The 14838-nt window shown below is 36.9% G+C and overlaps 2 protein-coding genes across 2 annotated transcripts; one reads left to right on the plus strand and one right to left on the minus strand.

Annotated features, from left to right (window-relative positions):
• Positions 1-3958: 3958 nt before the first annotated feature.
• Positions 3959-9299, minus strand: LOC113334697 (alpha-terpineol synthase, chloroplastic-like). Its single transcript, XM_026580889.1, has 3 exons — positions 8887-9299; positions 4427-4578; positions 3959-4341 (listed from the first exon to the last, which is right to left on the minus strand). The coding sequence occupies exons 1-3, from the start codon at positions 9297-9299 to the stop codon at positions 3959-3961; spliced, it is 948 nt and encodes a 315-aa protein (XP_026436674.1).
• Positions 9300-10146: 847 nt separating this feature from the next.
• Positions 10147-12544, plus strand: LOC113334738 (cytochrome P450 71B35-like). Its single transcript, XM_026580946.1, has 2 exons — positions 10147-11472; positions 11767-12544. Exons 1-2 carry the CDS (start codon positions 10558-10560, stop codon positions 11887-11889), a joined length of 1038 nt encoding a protein of 345 aa, XP_026436731.1. The 5' UTR covers positions 10147-10557; the 3' UTR covers positions 11890-12544.
• Positions 12545-14838: the final 2294 nt, after the last annotated feature.

Consider the following 14838-nt stretch of genomic DNA (forward strand, 5'->3'; position numbering starts at 1 on the left):
CGAAGATGTCACTATACTCTCGCAAAATATTTATTGTTCTTTCTTCTTCTTCTTTATCCATTTTGGTTCCTATTTTTAGTATTTTTGGTTTTTCTTCTGTTCCCACATTTATTTCTTTTGTTGGTTCTACTGCAGTGAAATTCGCTCTTGGTTCTCCCATTGGTGTTGACTCCTTAATCTCTTGAATTGGTTCATCTTCCTTATCTGGTACCTTGCTTGGTATTCCTTTTCCTTCCTTCGCTCTAACCATGTATATCTGAAATTCTTCTTCCTTCTTTAACTCCTTCGCTTTTCTCCAACGATCCTTTCGCTTATTTGCACGTCCTTCATAATTTCTTACATCTACTTGATGGCAGATCTTCGCACTCGTAACATCTCTTTTAATTTCTCCTATTCCACTTGGAATTGGGAATCTAATGTATTGATGTAGTATTGACGCTACATCCTTTATCGCGTGCACCCATGGTCTCCCCAATAACATGTTATATGGTGATTCTATATCAACCACACATAATGTTATCTTCGTTTCTATTTCTCCCAACAGTATTCGCATCGTTATCTCTCCTTTTGGTTTTGTCACTGTTTTATTAAATCCATGTATATTGTAAGTTGGACATGTCATATCTGCATCTTTGTATCCCATGGCTTTGAACGCACGATAAAATAAGATATCAACAACACTTCCTGTATCCATCAACGTTCTGTTAATCGCCCATTCTTCTGATTTCTTTGTCCTTTCACCATTTTTGCTTCCTTCAGCCGTTACTGTAATCACCAACGGATCTGTTCGTTTTAAATTTTATTTTGGAATTTCATCTGCTGCAAACGTTATCTCCGTTTTCTCCCATTTCTTTAGTGGAGATTCCTTTTCTACTGTTGTCACCTTCTTTCCTTTGTAATCTCGTTTGTATATTCTTCCTGTTATTCCTGTTTGAAAATCCGTCTCGGAGATTGACGTTTTAGTTATAGAATTACATTGTATATTCCTACCTCTTCCCCGTATCGTCATGATTCTTTCTTTCTCTATAGATTCTTCACTTTTCATCTTTATCTTCTCCAAAATTTCCAGATCTAATTTTCCAAAATTCTATAAACTAACCAACAGGATTTATCACCCCAAGCTCTTTCTAGCGCCAAAATTTAGTTGCAGGAAATCCTACAACCACATCCATACAAGAATCTAAACAATACTCTAAGAAATCATAATGAAAATCATTCGTTTATTCATTAAAATCTTAAGTTGGATATAAGATAATACAAAGACTTAACTTGCAATCCAAAAAAAAAACTTTCTCTCTCCTAATTTCTTGTCTAACACAGTCTAAGAGATCTCTCTCCTTACATGATAGTCCTTCCCTTTATATAGCATATTACATAGTGGATGACAGCTAATAGATTTCCCTTTACACTTCGCACAGATCTTCACACTGTACTCGTGACTGTGCTGACATCATCAGATTCATCACCTCAATTTTACTATGTGCGATAGTCTTCGCTTATACTAGATGGTTATTATTTCGCATACATGACGAATGTGCGATATTTCACTCCTACAACTTCTGTGAATAGCTTGAGCTCATTCATATTACCATACACATCATAAATATCATCAATCGCAATCACAAAAATACTGCTCCGCACACCTTTTTCCCACAATTCCCAAACCTAGGCTCATGGTAGAACCCTACATGGCCCATGAAAGCTTCTACCAAACGGTTCCTTATAAAGTGACATGCTGTTGTAAGATCCGACTCCCTCCACCACCTTTAATTTCCAGAAAAAAGACACGTCGATTACTTTAACATTCCAAGAGTGCATTGATCAACAGGAAAATTAGGAAGATGATTATCTGTCTTGTTTTGGGGTTACTGAAGGAATGTTTCCGAGTGGCAAGTGTTAAAAGTTTCCAAGTGGCAAGTGTTACGAGACTTAAGATGTAGTCTATTAGACCACCTAACACTACAAAACAAGTGGTTTCTAGGGACGGTCATTTTTTCAAAACCGTCCCTAGAGATGGTTATTTGGGACGTTTATGGTCTGACCGTCCCTATAGGTCACGGGATAATTAATTTAAGGCTATTTTTAGACCGTCCCTAAAAGAAAGTATGACAAAAAAATATTAGTGACGGTAGAATAGGGGACGGACACAAAACTGTCACAAATGCTTTTTGGGACGGTTTTAGGGCTTCTTGGGACGCTTTTTGACCGTCCCAAAAGGCCTTGTATTTTGTAGTGTAACTTCATATGGAACCAAGAAATCCCTCCAGAAGTATCTACGTTCCACAACTATATTCCCAACTTAAGAAAATTGAAATCAGCACCTGAAATCATTATGGAGGTTAAATGGCCATGCTAATATGAGACGTATCTGTGTTTCAGTCCGTGTACCTAACTAAAATAAGTTGCAATAAACTGCCAGATTTGAAATAAAGTAAAAAATAAACCCGAGACTACTTTTTTTTTCTTCCGCACCTGAGCCCCCAAACCTGAGACTTTTCCTAATTAAATGTGACAGGGTGAGAATTTTTTTTCTTCTCTTTTTCTATTTGCTGTTGTGGCGCTTGTTTGAACGGACTCAGCCAGTTGGATAATCCAACATGCATGTGCATGTCATCCCAACAACAAGCCCAAGGGCGGAGCCACATGGAAAGGTGGGTGGGCAATTGCACCCTCTGAAATGTGAGCTCCTAAGCCCAATTATACCTAATTTATCCCATTTTTAGCCATTTTTGATCATTCTAATTCTTTTGCACCTCCTTAAATATGTGTGGATTGGTAACTTGCCCGCCCATTTTTCGAATCCTGGCTCCGCCCCTGAACAAGCCCTAGACCTGGCAATTAGGGTCGAAACCCGCGGGTCAACCCTAACTCGGACCGCGTAAACCCGGATCGCAATAACCCGCTACCTAAACGATCCGGGTTAGGGTTGATGTTTCCAGGACCCCTGGTAAACGGGTTGGCCCGCTCTAACCCTCGGGTTACCCGCCAACCCGTCAGATTTCACTGATTCCCTTCGAGTAGTCGATTTGCAGGGTTCAAGGAAGAAATTAAAACAATAAAAATGATTTCCAATGAATAAAATTGATCAATGTTAACATTTTCCATCGATTTCCAACGAATCAACCTAATAAATATCAATGTTATTATGTTTTATGATTATCTCCTCTAGTCTTTACCAATTATTAATCTGAAATTTTAGTTTCCAAACTACCAGAATCTAAAATAGCTATAATCTAACCTTTGAAAAACTAAAACCACACGATCCAAACAGACTCTATAAACTTTAAGCAAGTTAATGAATAGAATCGAGACAAAGGCATTAACAATTTAACATGTCAAAAAACATATCAAAAAATAAATTTAGATCTTATACAGAAGGATCACGGGGATGATGGTGTAACGATTTGGTAATAGTTGTGGAAGTTCACATGGTAGCTGCGTCATTGATGGAGTGAAACTGATACGCAGCATATGATGATGTTGATCGTGTACTTGTAGCAGAATCCAGGCTAAATAAGAAGAATATTGAGAGGTGGAAGATGGTTATGCAACTACCGTCGTAGACACAGATAAAGGAGGGAGGTAGTAGAAGAAGAGATGAAACGTTAATAGAGATAGGGTTTAGAAATAGCATATTCCTAAGCATATACCATTAATTACACTTGTGGAATTCAATATTCGTATTGTTTTAATAGGAAAAAATATAACTAAGCCTACGTATAAGATGCCACGTAGTGTAGTGGTTCTGTATCTTCTTTACAAGTTGTTTGTCGTGTGTTCGATCCCCACTACAATTTGATTTTTTTCGTGATTTTAATAAAAAAGATTATAGATTCAAATAGTACGGAGCCGCTAACCCGCCACGGGTTGACCCTAACCCTGTGCCCTATGCCAGACAGATATGGAATGAATTAACTTATGGAAGAGTGTACTTAATTACCTAGATAAATAGACGAGTTCATGTTGGTGCTTTGCTGACCATGTTAAAATCTAACTTGGCAAACTCAAATAATAAAGGATCCATTTCTTCTGCCGTACTGGTGTGAGCATAAATGGATAAGAACCAACTAGTCTCATATCTTGGCGCTCTCCATTGCAGAGGAAGTTCCAACGCATGCCTTACTTGTTTGCTGATCATCGAGTGTGGATTTGTCGTGCTTATAAACTTATTTAGATGCCTCACAGTTAATTGTTGAGCTTCATCCAAAATATCTTCCCCTTCAGAGGCAAAGAATGAGGCTTCATAGAGACTCAACATTCCCGTAACATCTTCGGTTTCAAGTTTTTCTACATGCTTCAAATCACCTCTTTTCAATTTATCCCCAAAGCTTAAAAAAACATCTGAAAGCAGTCGACACATAAAAATGTTTAAACTATATTATACCATAGGTAAAGGAAAGAGTAAATTCGTTCATTGCATACATACCTTGAGAAACTTCATATCCATGTTGTCTTAGGAGTCTAAATCTTAGAGCAATTGTATAAAGATCTCCACAGATATCCATGTCCTCGGTGGAAACTATAGTATCAAGAGCAACTTTTATCTCATCAAAGAAATGGTGATCAATGTTGGTTAATCTTCAATATAGAAATCACTAACAAGTTGGTTAGGATAAGAATAAGAAATACATGAAGTTATAAGAATTAGGAGCTACCGAAGTTCTAAGAAAATGAAAGACATGTAATAAGGTAATAGGACTAGGAAAAGGAATTCATAGTTATATATATATATGATCACCAAAGTTGCGGTTGATCATATGAGCAAGATTAGAGCTTGTGTTTAGTTTTGAGAGATTTTCTAAACATCAATAAAGAGAGTTGTCTTTATATAAGCTAAGTTTCATCTTGCAGTTGCCATTAATTGGTATCAGAGCGTGTTTCCGAGCCTTGGAAAACGAAACCACCATTGTGGGTGCAAAACAGTTCACGCCACCATCAATACAAGTTCCAATCCTCAACGCCACAAACTACACAGTATGGGCCATGAGAATGAAGGTACTGATGAAAATCTACAAATTTTGGGAAACAATTGATCCTGGTACATTGGACCCACAAAAACAATGTTGCATTGGATTACTCTTTCAAGCAATACCATAATGTCTTGTTCTACAAGTTGGTGAACAGGAAACTTCAAAGAAAATTTGGGATGCAATAAAAGCACGTAATATAGGAGCTGATCGAGTTAAAGAAGCCCGTCTGCAAACCTTAATGTCTGAATTTGAAAGAGTGAAGATGAAAGACACTGATATTATTGATAGCTTTGCAGGAAAGCTATCAGAGATAGCTTCAAAAGCTGCGTCACTTGGACAATCCATTGATGAAGATAAACTGGTAAAGAAATTTCTCAATAGTTTACCAAGATCCAAGTATATTCATATCATAGCCTCTCTCGAACAAGTCTTAGATTTAAAGAAGACTAGCTATGAAGATATAATTGGAAGATTGAAAGCATATGAAGAAAGAATCCTTGATGAAGAAAACAATGGAGAAACTCAAGGAAAACTCTTGTACACAAACTCTTACCAACAAAACTCTGCGACAAGAGGAAGAGGTCGTGGAAGAGGTGGTAGAGGAAACAGAGGCCGAGGAAGGGGAGGAAGGTTTAACTCACAAGATAGAACAACAAGTCAGAATGATCAAAACCAAGGGAAAGAAAAGAAGGATAGATCAAACATTATTTGTTACAAATGTGATAAACCAGGACACTTCTCCTCTGTATGCCCTGAAAGAATACAAAAGATGGAAGAAGCAAACAAGAATGAAACAAGGGAAGCAGATACATCTCTTTTCATGCACGAAGTTGTATTCTTAAACGAAGGGAAACTAATACCAAAGAACTACGAATCAAAGGATGGAGAAGAAGGAATCTGGTATTTAGATAATGGATCCAACAATCACACGACTGGTAAGAGACACTACTTTTCTGAACTCAATGATAAAATCAAAGGACAAGTGAAGTTTGGGGATGAATCTTCTATAGAAATTGAAAGGAAAGGATCAATTCTATTTCAGAGCAAGACCGGAGAACAGAAGCTTGTCACAAACATCTACTTCATCCCAAACTTACAAAGCAACATTCTAAGTTTAGGACAAGCTACAGAAGTTGGATGTGATGTTAGAATGCGACAAGATTATCTAACAGTTCATGACCCAAGTGGAAGACTTTTAGTTAGAGTCTCACGTTCACATAATAGACTCTACAAGATAAGTCTCATGATTGGAAGGCCATTGTGTCTGAATATGAGACTGGAAGATCAGACATGGAAGTAGCACACAAGGTTAGGAAACATAAGCTTTAGAACTTTAAAGGCTATGTCTCAGAACAAGATGGTTCTAGGGCTACCAAAGATAAACGATGAATCAAGGATCTGTGAATCATGTTTAGTTGGGAAACAAACGCGTCAAGGTTTTCCAAAAGCAACAACATTCAGAGCCTCAAAGCCATTAGAGCTTCTTCATGCTGATTTATGTGGTCCTATTACACCACAAACCCTTGCAAATAACAAATACATATTTGTTATTATATATGACTTCTCAAGATATATGTGGTCTATTCTTATGAAAGAAAAGAGTGAAGCATTTGACAGATTCAAAGCTTTCAGAAATCTGATAGAAAAAGAGTTAAAAGAGGAGGTCAAAATGCTTAGAACTGATAGAGGAGGAGAGTTCACTTCCTTAGAGTTCAACAAGTTCTGTGAGTTTAATGGAATCAAAAGGCAACTCACAGCACCATATACACCACAACAAAACGGAGTGGTGGAGAGGAGAAACATGACTCTAATGGAGATGACAAGAAGTTCTTTAGAGGCTATGCAGGTACCTAATTATCTATGGGGAGAAGTTGTACGACACTCCACATACCTAATAAACAGGACACCTACGAAAGCTCTGAAATACATGACTCCATATGAAAGTTTGCGAAAGAGAAAACCAAACATAGATCATTTAAGAGTGTTTGGTTGCAAAGCATACGCAAAAGTTGTAACTACAACTCTTAAGAAACTAGATGATCGATCTCAGACTCTTGTGCATCTAGGAATTGAGCCTGGATCCAAAGCTTACAGATTATTCAATCCAACAACGAAAAGAGTAATAGTGAGTCGAGATGTGGTATTCGATGAAAAAGCAAACTGGAACTGGAAAGAAATTAATAATGGACCAAGTAGGGATCCAGGAATGTTTCACATGAGATGGGGTCAAGTAATTGATGAAGGCGAAGGACCCATAATCATCAATACCAATGGAAACAATGATGTTAATCAAGAAGAAGAAGAGAATAATGAAAACACTGAGAATAACGAAGAAGTAGAAGAAGAAGAAGAAGAAGAAGAAGAAGAAGAGATCGACGAAATAACTCAACCCATTCCACTGCAAAAATCAACAAGACAGATACAAAAGCCACAGTATCTGAAGGATTATGTTCTTCAAGTTGCAGAAGAATGTGAGATAATGCTACTTTCTGTTAATGATGAACCAAGGAATTTTCAGGAAGCAAAGGTCTCGACTAAATGGACACAATCATGTAGAGAAGAAATTATTTCAATAAACAGAAACAAGACTTGGTTTCTAGTTGATAAGCCAGGTGGGGTAAAAGTGATTGCAGTCTATGTAGATGATCTATTTTTGACTGGCAACTCCCTTAAGGTGATCAATGAGTTCAAGAGAGAAATGTCATCAAAGTTTGAGATGTCAGACCTCGGAAAACTCACTTATTACCTTGGCATAGAAGTCCATCAAGGAGTAGATGGGATTCAGATTAAACAAGAAGCTTATGCAAGGAGAATTCTGAAATAAGTAGGACTTGAAACTTGTAATCCAACTAAGATACCAATGGAGTTTGGACTTAAAGTTTCAAAGGCACAAGAAGAATCTGAGATTGATCCAACGAGTTATAGAAGAAATGTTGGATGCCTTAGATACTTGTTACACACAAGACCAAACTTGGCTTTCTCTGTAGGAGTAGCAAGCCGTTATATGCAGAGTCCACGCAAGTCTCATGGTGATGTAATAAAGCAGATATTGAGATATCTAAGTGGAACAATCAGCTATGGATTGAAGTATGGTCGAGGAGGATCAAAAGGAATTGTTGGGTATAGTGACAACAGTCATAATATTGACCAAGATGATGGAAAAATTACAACTGGTCATATATTTTATCTAGGAGAAGCACCTATTACATGGTGTTCACAGAAGCAAGACATTGTAGCCCTCTCATCCTGTGAAGCTGAGTTTATGGATGCAACAGAAGCAGCTAAACAATCAATATGGCTTCAAGAACTGTCAGGTGAAATCAAAGGAAGAGAACCTGAAAAAATTCTCATCAAGATTGATAATAAGTCTGCAATTGCACTCACTAAAAATCCAGTGTTTCATGGGAAGACGAAACACATTCACAAAAGGTATCATTTCATACGAGAATGTATCGAGAAGGAGATCATCAACGTTGAACACATACCAGGAACTGAGTAGAAAGCAGATATATTGACAAAGGCATTAGCTCGGATCAAGTTTGAAGAAAATGAGACAATTGATTGGAGTACAAGATATGTCACGGGTAAGGTTGAAGCTTAACGGGGAGAATGTTGGTTAATCTTCAATATAGAAATCACTAACAAGTTGGTTAGGATAAGAATAGGAAATACATGAAGTTCTAAGAATTAGGAGCTAGCTAAGTTCTAAGAAAAGGAAAGACATGTAATAAGGTAATAGGAATAGGAAAAGAAATTCATAGTTTTATATATATATGATCACCAAAGTTGTGGTTGATCATATGAGCAAGATTAGAACTTGTGTTTAGTTTTGAGAGATTTTCTAAACATCAATAAAGAGAGTTGTCTTTATATAAGCTAAGTTTCATTTTGCAGTTGCCATTAATCAATTCCTAACCTTTGAATAACATCAACAAGCTTCAGCAAAGATAGTAGCGGCCATTCATGGGATTCTTTAAACATATGCCTAACACCTTCTTTCAACTTTTCAGCTCGTTCAGTATACTGTTCTTCCGTATACTGGCTCTTGAGAGATTGGATAAAATCGTAATCCCACAGACTAGGTTGGTAGTTTGCACTCCGCCTTGCTTCCGGATTATAATCATTGCTCGTTGAAGTACAAAGATGATAATTTTCGTGACGATTAGTACTTGTTGAATTACACTGGGTAATTAGATGGATAGATCGTTGTTGATCTTTGAATGGTTGGCTTAGAGGTTGATGATAATGAGACATCATATTAGTTGCACTGTGAAATCGATTAATATGAAATTTGATTTCATTCATAGGCAAAGGCTGATGATGACACATCATATTATAAAACCCAAACTTTATAACAATAAATAAATAAAAAAAGTTAAAAGTAACAAACTGATCAGTGAGAAAATTCAGTTATCCAATCTCAGGTTTGTGTTGAATTAAGTTAGAGCTATTGAGATGTCAATTTATAGAAGATTGAACTATTAGTATAAGGAGGTCAACTGTGTTGCTAACACGTTCTTGTTAAATGCATGGGGGGTTCCAACATGACACAGTAGTGGAATCAACCACCGAGTTTCATACATGCTGCAAAGGTTGTAGATCTGTGACTGTGTAGCAGGGACACCTCAATATTGGGGGCGCACGTATTTTTGTAGGAATTTATTGGTTCCATAATGTGTCCGGGTCTTAATTTTTTGAGAAATTACGTCTCCATGTATGCATCCTATCGTGTCTGCATTTTTCGTCAGTGTTTCCAGGAGTAGATAGATTTTTCTTCTACCAGCTGCTAATAGGTTCAGATAAATCTTGATGTAATCAATATCAAAACAGTTGTAACTCACACTGGTATGATCAGTAATGACATTTAGTTAACTGCCAAATAAATTATGTCCACGTCATAGAAATTGGCCGTAACTCTCTGTCAATCATCTTATTTTTTCTTATCATTTTTATCAGATTTAGCGGAGTTGATCGTACGTCTATGTCAAATAAATTGATATATTAGACTGGTTACTAGTCGAATCTTGAATAGTTTGGAGGAAACGGTGGATCACATGTTCTTTTCATCGTTTTCTTTTTTTGCGTGAGAGATTTGGAATTTCTTCATAAGGGTTTTTGATATAAAATGGGGTTTCTGGAATTCTCTCTATCCATTTATTTTTAGATTAGCGTCAAAATAAGTTGTTAGTTTTTTTTCTTTGGTAATCTTCCTCAACTCTGCTTTTAATTATTTGTTAAACGATGTGAATGGAAAGAGATAGGATCACTTTTGGTTGAAGAGCTAATCAAGAATACCATTATGTTATGCTCTAATTCAGAGGCGTTCAAAGACGTTTAGACAGATCTTGTTCTTTTCATCGGGATCGTCATTCATCTCTTGTAAACACTATCGAAGTCATTCATCTTAGCTAGGTGCCCATGTCAAGTACGTCAGTCAGACTTGTCTGACTTAGTCACATTTTTAAAGTTAGCATGCGTGATAATCAAAATCTATACGTCCATCCATCCATCCATAAGGACCATAACCTTATAAAACAAACAACAAAACACGCACCACCATGATTAATTTTCGTAACAAAATTTGAGCATGGAGATACTTCCTTGTAATCCTATTTTTCTCCTTCTTCCTCTGCTTTTCCCATTTCTATATTTTCTCATTCCATTAAGAACCAGAAAGGATGACCAGTATCAAAACCAACTTCCACCATGTCCTCCTAAGCTTCCGCTCATTGGTAACTTACATCAACTTGGAACACCGATTCATCAAGTACTAGACAAACTATCTAAAATATATGGTCCAGTCATGCTTCTACAACTTGGTCGGGTATCAACACTCATAATCTCCTCCGCCGAAGCTGCCGAACAAGTCTTGAAAACGTACGATCTTGATTTTTGTTCTAGACCTTCACTTGTTGGACATAAACGTTTATCGTACAATCACTTAGATATTGCTTCTGGACCTTATGGGGAGTATTGTAGAGAGATTCGGAAAATATGCGTACTTGAACTTTTCAGTACAAAAAGTGTGCAGTCTTTTAAGGCAGTCAGGGGAGAGGAGATTGATGTGCTGATTGATTCCATATCATCTTCTTCAAATACTAATATTCCCATTGATGTTTTCCAAAAGTTACTAAGCTTTACACATAGAACGATTTGTAGGGTTGCTTTTGGGAGTAAGACTGGTGATCATGGTAGGAATCAACTGGTCAATGGCAGGCTTATGGAAATCCTTTACGAGGTCATGGTTGTTTTAAGTGGTTTCTCTGGGTCCGATTTTTTCCCCAAGGTAGGTTGGATTTTCGATAGGATTACTGGAAGCCATGGTATAACTGAAAAATGCTTTCATGATTTGTATAAAAAATTTCAACAAATTGTAGACGAACATCTGGACCCGGAGAGACTCAAACCAGACCATGACGATATAATAGACGTTCTGCTGAAACTAGAGGACCAGACGAGTACAATTCGTCTTACGAATGAACATATCAAAGCAATTCTTATGGTAACTAGCTAGTTTTCTTATTCCGCCGCCATGCATCCATGTTTTGCTTTTTCGTCCAAGTTTTTAGTTTTTAGTGGTATTTGTTTGGATCCAACTCGGGATCTGAATCTGACCCAGCGTCTAACTCGGACTGAGCTGGATGTTAAATAATTTTTGGGATATTTGAATCGAGTAAACTCATTGGGAACGCATTTGACTGGATTCAATAGTTTTCCATAACCCTACTATATATGTGTATATATATATATATACTGTATTAAATAATAAATTTGAATATTTGATGGTCGCATTCAGAATGTATTTCTTGCTGGAGTAGACGCACCAGCTTCAACAATGAATTGGGCAATGACAGAACTGGCTAAAAATCCGGAAGCAATGAAGAAAGTTCAAGAAGAGATTAGAAACCATGTGGGATAAAAAGGAAAGGTAGAAGAATCAGACCTTGATAATCTCCCCTACTTGAAAATGGTAATTAAAGAGACTCTACGGTTGCACACACCAGCTCCATTGCTAATTCCAAGAGAATGCATGAAACATAATAAGATTGATGGATATGATGTATACCCAAAAACAATGGTCCTAATAAATGCATGGGCAATCGCGAGAAATCCCAAGTATTGGAAAAATCCAGAAGAGTTCTTTCCACATAGGTTCAAAGATAGCTCGATTGATTTCGTAGGAAGTCAAAATTTTGAATACATACCTTTCGGGGGAGGTCGAAGGGTTTGCCCTGGAATGAACATGGGAATTGTGTTGACGGAGCTCGTCCTTGCCAATGTTTTGTATGCCTTCGATTGGGAATTACCAAAAGGAATGAAAAAGGAAGAGGTAAACATGGAGGAATCATCAGGGATTAATATTCGTAACAAATATCCACTTGAGCTTGTACCCATCAAGCATATGGTTAATTAGGATTAAGAGAAGATAAAATTGTGTGCCAAATATTCATATGCATGGGTGATGTGCTTTAAAAAAAGTTGTTGTCAAGTTGTTAATGTGCTTCAGTAAATAAAATGAAGTTGTAATATATGGATGGTGTAATGCTAATTGTTTTTCTTAATTTATACTGAATTCTACCACTTCCAAACTTGACATGCATTTTTATGACCAAACTTAGATCTGCAACATGTTATGCTTCTTCTTCTCTTATCATTTTTATTTTCCAGCAAAATTTGTTTGGATGCATTGTTATTACTATGTCATTAATTAAATTCAATCAGATGGCCTCGAGAATCATCTGATGGCCGAAGAAGATGTCTCTGAGTACGGAAGCAACATTGGTTCTGGAGAAGGTACTACTAGTTATTAGCTCCAATAAGATGGACTTGAGACCCATTCTTGGAGTTGTCAGATGTGCCATGTTATCTCTTTGCTGCAAGATTCTGTCAGACTAAAGATATGCAAGTGTCTTTATCAAGGTGCGAGGCTTAAGGTTTTCAAAGAAGAAAATTTAGGAGCGCAGAGTTAGACTGAAAGCTAGACAGCCTGTGTTAGTAGTACAAATTGGCAAAAAGAGCTGTTGTTGGTGAGGAGAATGGCAAGTTGGCAACAAAATGGTGTGACTGAGATGCGTAGGCAATTCTTAAATCTATTTGATCTACAATAACCTTCCAGGAATGGTCCCTTCCAAACTTATATCTCATTACTTTTTTTTTTCGGTGTTAGATAACAGTTCACCAGAACCATAATTCCCACTTCCTGTTCGTTCCGACTTCTACCGAGAACAACATAACAACTTAACTACCACAGGGCCATTTCGGCAAAGAGAAGAGATGAAAAGCCACAAATAGGTCTCATTCTCGAGTGATATATACTTGATCATTTTTACTATGCAACCTTATGGAAACAGGAAACCGATTTTAGTATGCAACATACATACTTGAAAGTTCAAAACAATGTTGACGTCTGGAAAAAAAAAATTGTTTAACCATTTAGAGAAACGAATTTAACGGAAAATTCTTTCTATTTAGACAAATGTAGCCATCACTAGGTAATATCTCTCCAGCTTCTATTTAGATTTCACCATTAAGGTTACTGTGTTCATGAACTTAACATATTATAACAGAAGATCCTTTCTGACGATCACCTTTATCTTCTGCCACTGCAGCTCTAATTTTCTCCTCAATCAACATTGCCTTCCTCCTTATTCCTATTCCTTCACTACTATCCATTACTTGTTCAATTATTATTCTTGACATATAGTTCAGCTTCATTTCCTCTAGCCAATTCCATACAAACACCCATTTCCTCCTCCATCGTCTTTGAAATATAACATTGTTCTGCTGCTAAGGACTATCCAATTATAGGTTCAGACTCTCTATCACTGAATTCTATCCACAAGGACTAAGAAATGCACCTTTAGAGTTATGACATAGTTTCTCCAACTGGGGTGCCCATTTTTGCACTAAAACCCTTTTTGAGTTTCCTCTCTCAACAAATCCTTCGGCGAATTCATATTTTATATGAAATTCTGTTGGTGGTCATAATACCTATATAAAACAGTTCCCACTAATGGCAACTGCAAGATGAAACTTAGCTTATATAAAGACAACTCTCTTTATTGATGTTTAGAAAATCTCTCAAAACTAAACACAAGCTCTAATCTTGCTCATATGATCAACCACAACTTTGGTGATCATATATATATAGAACTATGAATTCCTTTTCCTAGTCCTATTACTTTATTACATGTCTTTCCTTTTCTTAGAATTTAGCTAGCTCCTAATTCTTAGAACTTCATGTATTTCCTATTCTTATCCTAACCAACTTGTTAGTGATTTCTATATTGAAGATTAACCAACATTCTCCCCGTTAAGCTTCAACCTTACCCGTGACATATCTTGTACTCCAATCAGTTGTCTCATTTCTTCAAACTTGATCCGAGCTAATGCCTTTGTCAATATATCTGCTTTCTGCTCAGTTCCTGGTATGTGTTCAACGTTGATGATCTCCTTCTTGATACATTCTCATATGAAATGATACCTTTTGTGAATGTGTTTCGTCTTCCCATGAAACACTGGATTTTTAGTGAGTGCAATTGTAGACTTATTATCAATCTTGATGAGAAATTTTTCAGGTTCTCTTCCTTTGATTTCACCCAACAGTTCTTGAAGCCATATTGATTGTTTAGCTACTTCTGTTGTATCCATAAACTCAGCTTCACAGGATGAGAGGGCTACAGTGTCTTGCTTCTGTGAACACCATGTAATAGGTACTTCTCCTAGATAAATATATGACCGGTTGTACTTTTTCCATCATCTTGGTCAATATTATGACTGCTGTCACTATACCCAACAATTCCTTTTGATCCTCCTCGACCATACTTTAACCCACAGCTGATTGTTCCTCTTAGATATCTCAATATCT

This window comes from Papaver somniferum, unplaced genomic scaffold (genome assembly GCF_003573695.1).
Source record: "Papaver somniferum cultivar HN1 unplaced genomic scaffold, ASM357369v1 unplaced-scaffold_137, whole genome shotgun sequence".
Lineage (NCBI taxonomy): Eukaryota > Viridiplantae > Streptophyta > Magnoliopsida > Ranunculales > Papaveraceae > Papaver > Papaver somniferum.

Bases quoted from the DNA above. Each gene is read 5' to 3' on its own strand.
- LOC113334697 (XM_026580889.1), bottom strand. From the start codon at position 9,299: ATGTGTCATCATCAGCCTTTGCCTATGAATGAAATCAAATTTCATATT. The intron at 4,579-8,886 runs GTTAGGAATTGA...TCTATATTGAAG, and splicing joins CTTGTTGATGTTATTCAAAG to ATTAACCAACATTGATCACC. The intron at 4,342-4,426 runs GTATGTATGCAA...GACTGCTTTCAG, and splicing joins TGGATATGAAGTTTCTCAAG to ATGTTTTTTTAAGCTTTGGG.
- LOC113334738 (XM_026580946.1), top strand. From the start codon at position 10,558: ATGGAGATACTTCCTTGTAATCCTATTTTTCTCCTTCTTCCTCTGCTT. The intron at 11,473-11,766 runs GTAACTAGCTAG...GGTCGCATTCAG, and splicing joins ATATCAAAGCAATTCTTATG to AATGTATTTCTTGCTGGAGT.